Source organism: Coregonus lavaretus (genome assembly GCF_964263955.1).
Source record: "Coregonus lavaretus genome assembly, chromosome: 2".
Taxonomy (NCBI): domain Eukaryota; kingdom Metazoa; phylum Chordata; class Actinopteri; order Salmoniformes; family Salmonidae; genus Coregonus; species Coregonus lavaretus.
In genome coordinates, this window is record NC_139989.1 from 86,179,196 (window position 1) to 86,193,466 (window position 14,271).

Sequence of the window (14,271 nt, forward strand, 5' to 3'; positions counted from 1 at the left end):
AATTAATGTATCATTATTAACAGTAGATAACATGTTTCTAAACACTACTAAATTAATCCTTATGTGTGTGTCTGTGTGTGTCCAGTGTGTGTGTGTGTGTGTGTCCAGTGTGTGTGTGTGTGTCCAATGAGTGTGTGTTCATTGAGTGATACAGGAATACTGACCTCAGAGTCTCCAGTTTACAGTGGGGATTCCCCAGTCCAGCAGAGAGCAGCTTCACTCCTGAATCCTTCAGGTCATTGTTACTCAGATCCAGCTCTCTCAGGTGTGAGGGGTTTGACTTCAGAGCTGAGACCAGAGAAGCACAGCCTTCCTCTGTGACTAGACAGCCTGACAGCCTGCAAAGAGTCAAATCATATTAAAACCACACTGCTATTCTTTGGTGGTGAGTAATTTTCTTTCTGTGAGTAGATAACATGTTTCTAAACACTACTGAATGAATCCTGATGATGCCATGATTGAGAAAGATCATGAATGAATCATGAATAATAATGAGTGAGAAAGTTACAGAGGCTACAACAAAACATGCTAACCTCTCACCATCAACATCAAATAAAAGGTGACATTCTATAATGAAACATTCAATCTGAAATCCAAAATGCTGGAGCATAGCACCAAATGTAAAACTGTAAGCTTCACTGTCCAAACACATATGGTGTGGACTATGTGTGCCCGGTAAACACATGTGGATCTGGTGAACAGTTATCACTTGTTGACCAACTACAGGAATACTGACCTCAGAGTCTCCAGTTTACAGTGGGGATTCCCCAGTCCAGCAGAGAGCAGCTTCACTCCTGAATCCTTCAGGTCATTGTTACTCAGATCCAGCTCTCTCAGGTGTGAGGGGTTTGACCTCAGAGCTGAGACCAGAGAAGCACAGCCTTTCTCTGTGACTCCACAGCCTGACAGCCTGACAGAGAGATCATCATGATTTCACAAACACACTGTTAATTTAACACCAGTAGTGTAGAAGGACAATGGCAGATGCATTTGGTTTATTCTCTCAAACAACATATAGATTCATCTTCTGTCTCCTAGAATTGTATGGTCATATTGTTATAACACCAATACACTGATTCAGTAAGTTTTCCAATATAATATAATATATTATATACATATTAAAATATATATTTTTCTCTAAACTGAATATTTCTTCCTGATGATTAGTACTTAAATGTCATTTTATGTACTCACAGAGCAGCTCTGGAGGCTTTGACCACTGGCAGCAGCCTCAGAAGACCTTCATTTGATCTAGAGTATTTCTTCAGGTCAAACACATCCAGCTCCTTTTCTGAAGTCAGCAACACAAAGACCAGAGCTGACCACCGTGCAGGTGACAGTTTGACTTCTGAGAGACTTCCTGATCTCAGGTAGCTTTGGATCTCCTCCACAAGAGAATGGTCATTCAGTTCATTCAGACAGTGGAACAGGTTGATGCACTTCTCTGGAGAGGGATTCTCCCTGATCTTCTTCTTGATGTACTTGACTGTTTCTTCATGGCTCTGTGAGCTGCTTCTTGTCTTTGTCAGTAGACCTCGTAAGTGCTTCTGATTGGACTCCAGTGAGAGGCCCAGAAGGAAGCGGAGGAACAGGTCCAGGTTTCCTGTCTCACTTTGTAAGGCTTTATCCACAGCACTCTTGTAGACAGTAACTTCAGTAACTTGAGGTTCGGCCATTAGATTCTCATTGTTGTTGATGAATGAGAGGAACACATATACAGCAGCCAGAAACTCCTGAATGCTCAGATGAACGAAGCAGTACACCTTGACCTGGTACAGCCCACATTCCTCTTTAAAGAGCTGTGTGCACAATCCTGAGTACACTGAGGCTTCATTGACATCAATGCCAGCCTCTTTCAGGTCTTCTTCATAGAAAATCAGATTGCCATTCACAAGCTGTTGAAAAGCCAGTTTTCCCAGTGACAGAATGCTCTCTTTATTCCAGTGTGGACCTGTCTCTTCTTTCTCAAGATACTTTTCATTCTTCTGTTTGGTATGAAACACCACAAGGTGTGAGTACATCTCAGTCAGAGTCTTGGGCATCTCTTCTCTCTTATGTTTCAGCATGTGTTCAAGGACTATTGCAGAAATCCAACAGAAGACTGGAATGTGGCACATTATGTGGAGGATCCTTGATGTCTTTATGTGTAAGATGATTCTGTTGGCCAGGTTCTATTATTGACTTACCTTTTATCTAGAATCTCCAGTTGAAACTAGCTAGCCAGCTAACTAGCTACTTGCTATTAGCCACAGTTAGCGGTATTTCACCCAGAACATTGGATTTTTTTTTTCTGCGGGATTTATTTAATCACTGGATATGAATCACCGGATATTCGGCCAGTCTGCACAGCGCGTTATCGACCCAGAACATATCAGTTTTTCTGCCGGAATCACTGAATCACTGGACCTTTAACTCCGGATTCATCGCTACCAGCTAGCTACAACAAAATGGACGCTGTGGTCTGGCTAATCATCCTGAGCTAGGCCCATCTCCCGGCTATCTACCTCTCTGTCAACTGGACGGGACCACCTAGTGTTGACACGGAGCCCCGCCGATCCTACACGACTGGTCTGCCGACGAAATCGTCTGATGTGGTTACGACGTCGACCACGAAGATTCCATCTGCTAGCCCCGGCCCGCTAGCACACGCTAGCACACGCTAGCCGTGGCCTCTTACTCGCTAGTGCTTTAGCAGCCTCCGAACTATCCTATTGCTGTTCACCGGACCTTATGATAACTCAGCTATACAGCTGATGTCTGCTGGACTGTTCCTTTTTACGGTACTACATCCTGTTTATGTTTAGCCTCAGCCCAAACATGGTTAGCTTATTGTTGTTTCGGTTATTTCTAATTGTACTATTTCACTGTAGATCCCCCAGCCCAGCTAAACCTGCCTTAGATAGCTCCTTTGTCCCACCCCCCATACACGCGGAGACCGACTCAATTGGTGCCTCTAGTGATACTATCTCTTTCATTGTTACCCAACGCTTAGGTTTAGCTCCACTTTACTCATATCCTTCCATATCTTTGTCTGTACATAATGCCCTGAATCTTTTCTACAACACCCGGAAATCTGCCCCCTTTATTCTATGTACCCAACGCACTAGAAGACCAGTTCTTAAAGCCTTTAGCCGTATCCTTATTCTAGTCCTCCTCTGTTCCTCTGGTGATGTAGAGGCTAACCCAGGCCCTGCAGCCCCCAGTATCACTCCTACTCCCCAGGCGCTATCATTTGCTGACTTCTGTAATCGCAAAAGTCTTGGTTTCTTGCACGTAAATATCAGAAGTCTACTTCCTATGTTTGAGTTATTCACTGCGTTAGCACACTCCGCCAACCCTGATGTTCTAGCAGTGTCTGAATCCTGGCTCAGGAAGGCCACCAAAAATTCTGAAATTTCCATCCCCAACTATAACATTTTCCATCTAGATAGAACTGCCAAAGGGGGTGGAGTTGCAATCTACTGTAGAGATAGCCTGCAGAACTCTATCATACTATCCAGGTCTGTGCCCAAACAGTTTGAGCTTCTACTTCTAAAAATCCACCTTTCCAGAAATAAGTCTCTCACTGTTGCCGCTTGCTACAGACCCCCCTCAGCCCCCAGCTGTGCCCTGGACACCATATGTGAATTGATTGCCCCCCATTTATCCTCAGAGTTCGTACTGCTTGGTGACCTAAATTGGGATATGCTTAATACCCCGGCCATCCTACAATCCAAACTAGATGCCCTCAACCTCACGCAAATTATCAACGAACCTACCAGGTACAACCCTAAATCCGTAAACATGGGTACCCTCATAGATATCATCCTGACTAACATACCCTCTAAATACACCTCAGCTGTCTTCAACCAGGATCTCAGCGATCACTGCCTTATTGCCTGCGTCCGTAACGGGTCCGCGGTCAAACGACCACCCCTCATCACTGTCAAACGCTCCCTAAAACACTTTAGTGAGAAAGCCTTCCTAATTGACCTGGCCCAGGTATCCTGGATGGATATAGATCTCATTCCGTCAGTAGAGGATGCCTGGTTGTTCCTTAAAAGTAATTTCCTCTCAATCTTAAATAAACATGCCCCATTCAAAAAATACAGAACTAAGAACCGATATAGCCCCTGGTTCTCCTCAGACTTGACTGCCCTTGACCAGCACAAAAACATCCTGTGGCGTACTGCATTAGCATCAAATAGCCCCCGCGATATGCAACTTTTCAGGGAAGTTAGGAACTAATATACACAAGCAGTCAGGAAAGCAAAGGCAAACTTTTTCAAACAGAAATTTGCATCCTGTAGCACTAACTCCAAAAAGTTTTGGGACACTGTAAAGTCCATGGAGAATAAGAGCACTTCCTCCCAGTTGCCCACTGCACTGAGGCTAGGAAACACTATCACCACCGATAAATCTACAATAATTGAGAATTTCAACAAGCATTTTGCTACAGCTGGCCATGCTTTCCATCTGGCTACCACTACCCCGGCCACCAACTCTGCACCCTCCGCTGAAACTTGCCCGCTTCTCCTTCACACAAATTCAGACAGCAGACGTTTTGAAAGAGCTGCAAAATCTGGACCCCTACAAATCAGCTGGGCTAGAAAATCTGGAACCTTTCTTTCTAAAACTAGCCGCCGAAATTGTCGCAACCCCTATTACTAGTCTGTTCAACCTCTCTTTCATAACGTCTGAGATCCCCAGAGATTGGAAAGCTGCCGCGGTCATCCCCCTCTTCAAAGGGGGTGACACTCTAGATCCAAACTGCTACAGACCTATATCCATCCTGCCCTGCCTTTCGAAAGTATTTGAAAGCCAAGTTAACAAACAGATCACCGACCATTTCGAATACCACCGTACCTTCTCCGCTATGCAATCCGGTTTCCGAGCTGGTGATGGGTGCACTTCAGCCACGCTCAAGGTCCTAAACGATATTATAACCGCGATTGATAATAGACAGTACTGTGCAGCCGTCTTCATCGACCTGGCCAAGGCTTTCGACTCTGTCAACCACCGCATTCTTATTGGCAGACTAAATAGCCTTGGTTTCTCAAATGACTGCCTCGCCTGGTTCACCAACTACTTCTCAGATAGAGTTCAGTGTGTCAAATCGGAGGGCCTGTTGTCTGGACCTATGGCAGTCTCTATGGGGGTGCCACAGGGTTCAATTCTTGGGCCGACACTTTTCTCCGTGTATATCAATGATGTCGCTCTTGCTGCTGGTGACTCTCAGATCCACCTCTACGCAGACGACACCATTTTGTATACATCTGGCCCTTCATTGGACACTGTGTTAACAAACCTCCAAATTAGCTTCAATGCCATACAACACTCCTTCAGTAGCCTCCAACTGCTCTTAAACACTAGTAAAACTAAATGCATGCTTTTCAATCGAACGCTGCTGGCACCCGCCCACCCGACTAGAATCACCACTCTCGACGGGTCTGACCTAGAGTATGTGGACAACTACAAATACCTAGGTGTCTGGTTAGATTGTAAACTCTCCTTCCAGACTCACATAAATAATCTCCAATCCAAAGTTAAATCTAGAATCGGCTTCCTATTTCGCAACAAAGCCTCCTTCACTCATGCTGCCAAACATGCCCTCGTAAAACTGACAATCCTACCGATCCTTGACTTCGGCGATGTCATTTACAAAATAGCCTCCAACACTCTACTCAGCAAATTGGATGTAGTCTATCACAGTGCCATCCGTTTTGTCTCCAAAGCCCCATACACTACCCACCACTGTGACCTGTACGCTCTTGTTGGCTGGTCCTCACTACATGTTCGTCGTCAAACCCACTAGCTCCAGGCCATCTATAAATCACTGCTAGGCAAATCCCCGCCTTATCTTAGCTCATTGGTCACCATAGCAGCACCCACCCGTAGTCTGCGCTCCAGCAGGTATATCTCACTGGTCATTCCCAAAGCCAACACCTCCTTTGGCCACCATTCCTTTCAGTTCTCTGCTGCCAATGACTGGAACGAATTGCAAAAATCTCTGAAGCTGGAGACTCTTATCTCCATCACTAACTTTAAGCATCAGTTGTCAGAGCACCTTACCGATCACTGCACCTGTACACAGCCCATCTGAAATTAGCCCACCCAACTACCTCATCCCTATATTGTTATTTATTTTGCTCTTTTGCACCCCAGTATCTCTATTTGCACATAATCTCTTGCACATCTAGCATTCCAGTGTTAATACTATTGTAATTATTTTTGCACTATAGCCTATTTATTGCCTTACCTCCATAACTTGCTACATTTGCACACACTGTATATATATTTTCTGTTGTATTTTTGACTTTGTTTTTTTACCCCATATGTAACTCTGTGTTGTTTTTATCGCACTGCTTTGCTTTATCTTGGCCAGGTCGCAGTTGTAAATGAGAACTTGTTCTCAACTGGCTTACCTGGTTAAATAAAGGTGAAATAAAAAAATTAATAAAATGATGTGTAGCCTAACATGTGCCCAATGATGTGCCGAATCTGTGATTTAGTACATTTTTATTGTGTAAGCATTAGAATAAACTACCTCAATTTTTGCAGCCGTAGGTAGTAATATCTTTCTAGAAGCTGATCCGTGGTCAGTATTGTGAAATAATTATAATGTTAAGGAAAGATTTGAATGGAGAAAACTGATCCGAGAGCAGCGCTCCCTTTCTTTCGATCCTATCAGTATCGATACATGCTCCACCGGACGTGATACCTTGTCATGCTGCTGATCCAGTTTCTACTGGTCTGCCTGCGGATCTGGAACTCTGACCTGTTCACCGGACGTGCGACCTTGTCCCGAACCTGCTGTTTCGACCCTCTCTCTCTCTCTACCACACCTGCTGTCTCGACCTCTGAATGCTCGGCTATGAAAAGCCAACTGACATTTACTCCTGAGGTGCTGATGTGTTGCACCCTCTATAACCACAGTGATTATTATTTGACCCTGCTGGTCATCTATGAACATTTGAACATCTTGAAGAACGATCTGAACTTAATGGCCATATCCTCTTATAATCTCCCCCCAGCAATGAGAGATACAAATGACTTCCTTAGTTGTTAATTTTGAAAATGTTCTGTCTTAAGTAGTTTAACAAACTGACACATTTTCATGTTAGTCATAAACAACCTTATATGGAAGGAGTGCTTTTGATTTGACGGCCTGCACATGTGCAGTTCAGCACAAGACGACCATTAGACCCAATGATGTATTTCTGCGCATGAGCTTCAAATGAAATCAAATTGTATTTCTCACATGCGCCGAATACAACAGTGGTACACTTTACCGTGAAATGCTTACTTACGAGCCCTTTCCCAACAATGCAGAGTTAAAAAGTCACAAAAATTATCTAAATAAAAAAGGAAATAGTAACATAATAAAATAACAATAAGGTAGTTGAGGTAATTTAGGAAATATGTACATGTACGTAGGGGTAAAATGACTAGGCAATCAGGATAGAGATTACATCTCCTCATCCAGGGAGTGCACACACTCACTGACAGACACACACACACACACACACACACACACACACACACACACACACACACACACACACACACACACACACACACACACACACACACACACACACACACACACACACACACACACACACACACACTCACTGACAGACACACACACACACACACACACACACAGGGAATGTTGTGTTTGTTTAATATTGTTTCAGGACTATGAAAATGGAAAAAAGGTTTAGCCTATGGATTATGAAAACAACAAAAATAAATGGGAAAATGGGAGAGGAGAAATGACTAGAGACAGTGTTGTTTAACTCACTGACCATGACCCATGAGTTCTTCTTACCTTTGTTCAGTAGAAAAGGCTCCCTCTCTAAACACTATAGGTTGATCCATAGACTTGTCACTCTTCATGGACACACAGCTGGGTACAGGGGAGGCTGGTCTCTCCTGCTTGATTGGGCTTCAACACAACAGAGACAAACATTACGTCTCTCAACTACTCTGAGCTCAGATGGGAACTAAACATAAGAAGAGTTTCATTCTAAAACGCTATATATCCATTTTCAGAAATGTACAGGGGAGGCAACAACAATCACCCCATTATACCCATTTGGTTTGTAACTCAATGAACCTGCGCAGCATTCGCTCAATTTGATGCCTACGAACGAAGACTTCGATGCATATCAAATTATCAAATTACACAGCAGCCTTTTAGAAACAACAAGTCCTCAAAGAAAAGGTTATTTCTTAATAAAAAAATGTATTCTGGCTGTTTAAATCACCCACATCTTGAAAAAGAGGACAGGGACATGCGTTTTGTTTAGATTGTACACTTTTTTCTTAAAACAAATATGGTTAACCATGACCAGAAAATGTTTAATGTTTGATGGCTATCCGCCAGCCATCGCCTCTAAAACTGTGTCTCACCTCACTATAGGTGACCACAACATGTACTCAGGTGAACAGTGTGCGCGCTCACCAAGTAGCCGTAACCTTGGTAATAATAAGTTACCTGAGGTAAACCTACAGGGTTAACGCTCACCAAGTAGCTGTAACCTTGGTAATAATAAGTTACCTGAGGTAAACATACAGGGTTAACGCTCACCAAGTAGCCGTGACCTTGTTAATAATCAGTTACCTGAGGTAAACCTACAGGGTTAACGCTCACCAAGTAGCTGTAACCTTGTTAATAATAAGTTACCTGAGGTAAACCTACAGGGTTAGCGCTCACCAACTAGCTGTAACCTTGGTAATAATAAATTACCTGAGGTAAACCTACAGGGTTAACGCTCACCAACTAGCTGTAACCTTGGTAATAATAAGTTACCTGAGGTAAACCTACAGGGTTAACGCTCACCAAGTAGCTGTAACCTTGGTAATAATAAGTTACCTGAGGTAAACCTACAGGGTTAACGCTCACCAAGTAGCTGTAACCTTGTTAAAAATAAGTTACCTGAGGTAAACCTACAGGGTTAACGCTCACCAAGTAGCCGTAACCTTGTTAATAATAAGTTACCTGCGGTAAACCTACAGGGTTAACGCTCACCAAGTAGCCGTATCCTTGTTAATAAGAAGTTACCTGAGGTAAACCTACAGGGTTAACGCTCACCAAGTAGCCGTAACCTTGTTAATAATAAGTTACCTGCGGTAAACCTACAGGGTTAACGCTCACCAAGTAACCGTAACCTTGTTAATAATAAGTTACCTGAGGTAAACCTACAGGGTTAACGCTCACCAAGTAGCTGTAACCTTGTTAATAATAAGTTACTTGAGGTAAACCTACAGGGTTAACGCTCACCAAGTAGCTGTAACCTTGTTAATAATAAGTTACCTGAGGTAAACCTACAGGTTTAGCGCTCACCAAGTAGCCGTAACCTTGTTAATAATAAGTTACCTGAGGTAAACCTACAGGGTTAACGCTCACCAAGTAGCTGTAACCTTGGTAATAATAAGTTACCTGAGGTAAACCTACAGGGTTAACGCTCACCAAGTAGCCGTAACCTTGTTAATAATAAGTTACCTGAGGTAAACCTACAGGGTTAACGCTCACCAAGTAGCTGTAACCTTGTTAATAATAAGTTACCTGAGGTAAACCTACAGGGTTAACGCTCACCAAGTAGCTGTAACCTTGGTAATAATAAGTTACCCGAGGTAAACCTACAGGGTTAACGCTCACCAAGTAGCTGTAACCTTGGTAATAATAAGTTACCTGAGGTAAACCTACAGGGTTAACGCTCACCAAGTAGCCGTAACCTTGTTAATAATAAGTTACCTGAGGTAAACCTACAGGGTTAACGCTCACCAAGTAGCCGTAACCTTGGTAATAATAAGTTACCTGAGGTAAACCTACAGGGTTAACGCTCACCAAGTAGCTGTAACCTTGGTAATAATAAGTTACCTGAGGTAAACCTACAGGGTTAACGCTCACCAAGTAGCCGTAACCTTGTTAATAATAAGTTACCTGAGGTAAACCTACAGGGTTAACGCTCACTAAGTAGCCGAAACCTTGGTAATAATCAGTTACCTGAGGTAAACCTACAGGGTTAACGCAGGCAGGTCTCATTGATAACAATAGTGAAGCTGGCATTGTGACGCAGAACAATGGGCTGGGAATAGAACGTTCTGAAGGCGAGTCGGTGTCACGGAGCTCAATAGAACTAATAAGAGCTGGTAGGGTGAAAAATGCCCAAACATAAGGCCTGTTTTTTCGCGATTACTTCATAACCAGGGACAGAAGGTAATATTATGAAACTGGGCTCCATGGCGGATGCAATGAACTAATTTTATCCGAAATAAACGTTGTAAAAAATGTCACATGAGGCGCCCCGAAAATAATATTCAAAAGTTCAGTCCTTGGACACAGAGGGGTTAAACACTAAAGTTACCGTCCATCTAGTGAAGAGAGGAGAACCGGACAGAGGGATGGTAGGTAGCCAGCATCCGTCAACGAGAGAGGGAGAAGCCCTTCACGGTATTTAACAGGTGGAAGAAACAACCAGGGAGCTCCATCGGTCCACAAGAAATGCAGGCAGCCGGTGATGATGTAGTGGTAGCTAGGATAACTAGGATGCTGCTGGTAGAGTAGCTAGCTTAGCTAGCTGTACCGACTAGCTTGGCTAGCTAGCAGGTCGTTCGTCTGTCCCTCGAGGATGATGACGAATCCGGTGAACCACACAATTAACCAAGAATAGCGAGTGAAAAGGATCTGGCTACACTCATACTGTCACTGACCATTACGCAAAAAAGCTAATTGAACAATAAACTTTGGCGTCTCAACACTGTAACAAACTCCGTCGTTATTCCCCAACATCACCTCAGCCCACTCTGCGCGTAACTGGACAATATGCTTGGCGCCAAACCGTACGTGGACGCGGGCAGATCTGTACGGGGACGCGGACAGTTCTGGACGTGGACGCGGACAGTTCCAGAACGCGGACATGAGCAGTGCAACACAATACATTTACATTTACATTTTAATCACTTAGCAGACGCTCTTATCCAGAGCGACTTACAGTTAGTGAGCGCATACATAACCCAGTCTTTACACTGGCTTACATTAGTAATATTTATTTATTTTTATATGTAAAACAAACATTCAAAGTTTTTTTATAACAATATTTTGAGATCTGGGCCCATATCCACAAAGTGTCTCAGAGTAGAACATTGGTCGTATAAGTGCTGAGAATAAAGACATTTTACACTTATGGGTATAAATTAAAGCTATGCATGAAGCCTCTAGTCCCACCTAGTCGGCAGATATTTAGGACACCTCATGAGCTGTCCTAACCAGTTAAGAATTAACAGCAGGTGTCTTGATAATACTATATAATAATGCAGTGAGTCAGTGGTTCCTGCACCACATGTAATTGCTTTGGAGTAGTTAAAAATAATATTTCTATATTTCTATATGATCAATCCATAAATAATATAGACCTACATGCAACCGTATGTCTTGTGCTTTTGGCAATGATTTCTGTATAATAATTATGTATAAGTGATGCCATTAATGTCTGCATAGCATGTTGTCTTCATTTTGGCAGATTAACTGATGCTTATTTCTGAAGAGTAACTCAGGTTTTCGCCCAGCGGCTAAGGAGTTGGAGCTGTGGCAGGAGTTGGACCTATGGCAGAAAGGTGGCTGGTTCGAATCCCGTGCCGGGCGCTGGAAAAAACAGGCGGGCTTGATCTGACCTGGAGGGCTGCTGGGTTCACATCCTCAAAACATTCACCTTTCGTTGATCAGAACTATAGAGGTTCTTCTTCACTGAACCCAAAAATATATATTACTTTTATTGGTTCCATACAGTTGAAGTCGGAAGTTTACATACACTTAGGTTGGAATCATTAAAACTCGTTTTTCAACCTCTCCACAAATTCCTTGTTAACAACCTATATTTTTGGCAAGTCGGTAAGGACATCTACTTTGTGCATGACACAATCATTTTTCCAACAGTTGTTTACAGACAGATTATTTCACTTATAATTCACTGTATCTCAATTCCAGTGGGTCAGAAGTTTTTATACACTAAGTTGACTGTGCCTTTAAACAGCTTGGAAAATTCCAGAAAATGATGTCATGGCTTCAGAAGCTTCTCATATTCTAATTGACATCATTTGAGTCAATTGGAGGTGTACCTGTGAATTTATTTCAAGGCCTACCTTCAAACTCAGTGCCGTTGTTCTCTTTTACTTTACTTTCTTTTTACTTTTCTCTTTTTTTTTGTTGAAATTTGAAAATGAATTTTCCCAGACAGCAGGAAATGCATACTTGTAATGTATTCAAGGTTTAAAAAGGCTGCTAAAGTTTATAATTTCCACTTCACTTTTGTCAGACTTATTTTGCTATAATGAAAAATGTATCAACCCCTACAAAAAATTTCCATTAATTATAATCCACATAATATAATTCACATTTCCTGTTGCTGCAGGATGCTGCAGGATTATTTTCCTGCTGAGAGAAACTGGGTCAAATTAAGATATGGCATCTGTAAGTGCATTCATCTTACAATAGCTAGGTGAGACAACCACATATCACAGTCATATATACAGGATATAAACATTTTATTCTAGCTGAACAATGGAAATGTAGTGTTTTGCAAACAACAACAAAAAAAATGCATGCACATTTAAAATCTATGAATTACAAATCTGAGAAAAGTAATATCAGCAATAAATTATATATTTTTTTTAAACACAAATGTGATTTTTTTTGGGGGAAATAGCGTTTTGGAAATAAACATAATAAATTCTTAATATAATTGTTATCTCACCTCTTAGCTTTGGTGTCATGTTCCCCAGAGAGACGCATTTTAGAGGCAGGGCCCCCCTCCTCTCTCTCTCCAGAGAGACTCATTTTAGAGGCAGGGCCCCCCTCCTCTCTCTCCCTAGAGAGACTCATTTTAGAGGCAGGGACCCCCTCCTCTCTCTCCCCAGAGAGACTCATTTTAGACCACTGACCCCTAAACAGAGATGCAGCATGTTGGTTGTGGTGAACACAGTGACAACTCATTCTAGAATGTCAATTTTTCTCTTTTACTCATGATCTCTTAGAAATTAAACATTTACTAACAGACATATCCAAACAGTCGGGTGATTTAATTTAATCACATGAACATTGTTACGTTCCTCAACAAGAAATAAAACATTGTCTCTCAAACAGAAGAAGGAACTAACAAAGAGTCACTAACAACAACCAAAACGAAACAGGTGGTTTAAGAGGGGTTCTGAAAGACACTCATGGGGGTGTCCACTAGTGGTGGGAAACAGAGGCTTTCTGAACGCTTTGGGGCTTTCAACAAATTTTGCAGAAAACGCAATGGATAGATTTGAGGACTAATAAACAACATTTAGTTAGTTATGTTTTCAAAAACGATGCATCTGTGGTATTATTTAGGATACTAAATACAGAAGATTATCATAAATAAAACACATTATTTAAACAACAATGGGAAATCCCAATCCCCGTCCCTACCTGCTGAGCTCCCATTCAGGGGCTACAAACTGGAAGACATCAAACTAAATGTGTAAATAAGGTGTCCAGTAGAGGTCCGTGTTTGAAAGAGACTTTGCATCAAAAAAAAAAGCACTGGCACCAGGGAGAAATCAGTGAGATCTCTCGCATTTTGTGAGGCCGGTTGGACGTACTGCCAAATTCTCTAAAACGACATTGGAGGCAGCTTATGGTAGAGAAATTAACATTCAATTCTCTGGCAACAGCTCTGGTGGACATTCCTGCAGTCAGCATGCCAATGGCACGCTCCCTCAAAACCTGAGACATCTGTGGCATTGTGTTGTGTGAGAAAACTGCACATTTTCGAGTGGCCTTTTATTGTTATTATTATTATTAAGGTGTACCTGTGCAATTATCATGCTGTTTAATCAGCTTCTTGATATTCCACCCCTGTCAGGTGGATGGATTATCTTGGCAACTGAGAAATGCTCACTAACAGGGATGTTAACAAATTTGTGCACAAAATTTGAGAGAAATAAGCTTTTTGTGCGAATGGAACATTTCTGGAATCTTTTATTTCAGCTCATGAAACATGGGACCAACACTTTACATGTTGCGTTTATATTTTTGTTCAGTACAGATAAAAACACAAAGATTCCAGCAGTATTACATAGTATTGTTACTTTGATACAAGCATTGATACGTGGTCCTCTGTAGCTCAATTGGTAGAGCATGGCGCTTGTAACGCCAGGGTAGTGTGTTCGATCCCCGGGACCACCCATACACAAAAATGTATGCATGCATGACTGTAAGTCGCTTTGGATAAAAGCGTCTTCTAAATGGCATATTAT

At 42.2% G+C, this 14,271-nt stretch overlaps 1 protein-coding gene and 1 long non-coding RNA gene across 2 annotated transcripts in view; both read right to left on the reverse strand.

Annotated features, from left to right (window-relative positions):
• Positions 1–720: 720 nt before the first annotated feature.
• On the reverse strand, positions 721–2,108 carry LOC311141013 (NLR family CARD domain-containing protein 3-like; the record flags this gene model as incomplete). The annotated part of the gene is made up of 2 exons (XM_084176291.1): positions 1,195–2,108; positions 721–910 (listed from the first exon to the last, which is right to left on the reverse strand). Exons 1-2 carry the CDS (start codon positions 2,064–2,066, stop codon positions 721–723), a joined length of 1,062 nt encoding a protein of 353 aa, XP_084032417.1. The 5' UTR covers positions 2,067–2,108.
• A 5,705-nt stretch (positions 2,109–7,813) lies between these two features.
• LOC311142735 overlaps positions 7,814–14,271 on the reverse strand; it is a 215,420-nt gene continuing 208,962 nt past the window's right edge. Inside the window, exons 2-3 of the long non-coding RNA XR_014614373.1 lie at positions 12,741–12,929; positions 7,814–7,930 (exon numbers count right to left, since the gene is read on the reverse strand). This is a non-coding gene — a long non-coding RNA (uncharacterized lncRNA). The remainder of the gene's footprint in view (positions 7,931–12,740; positions 12,930–14,271) is intronic.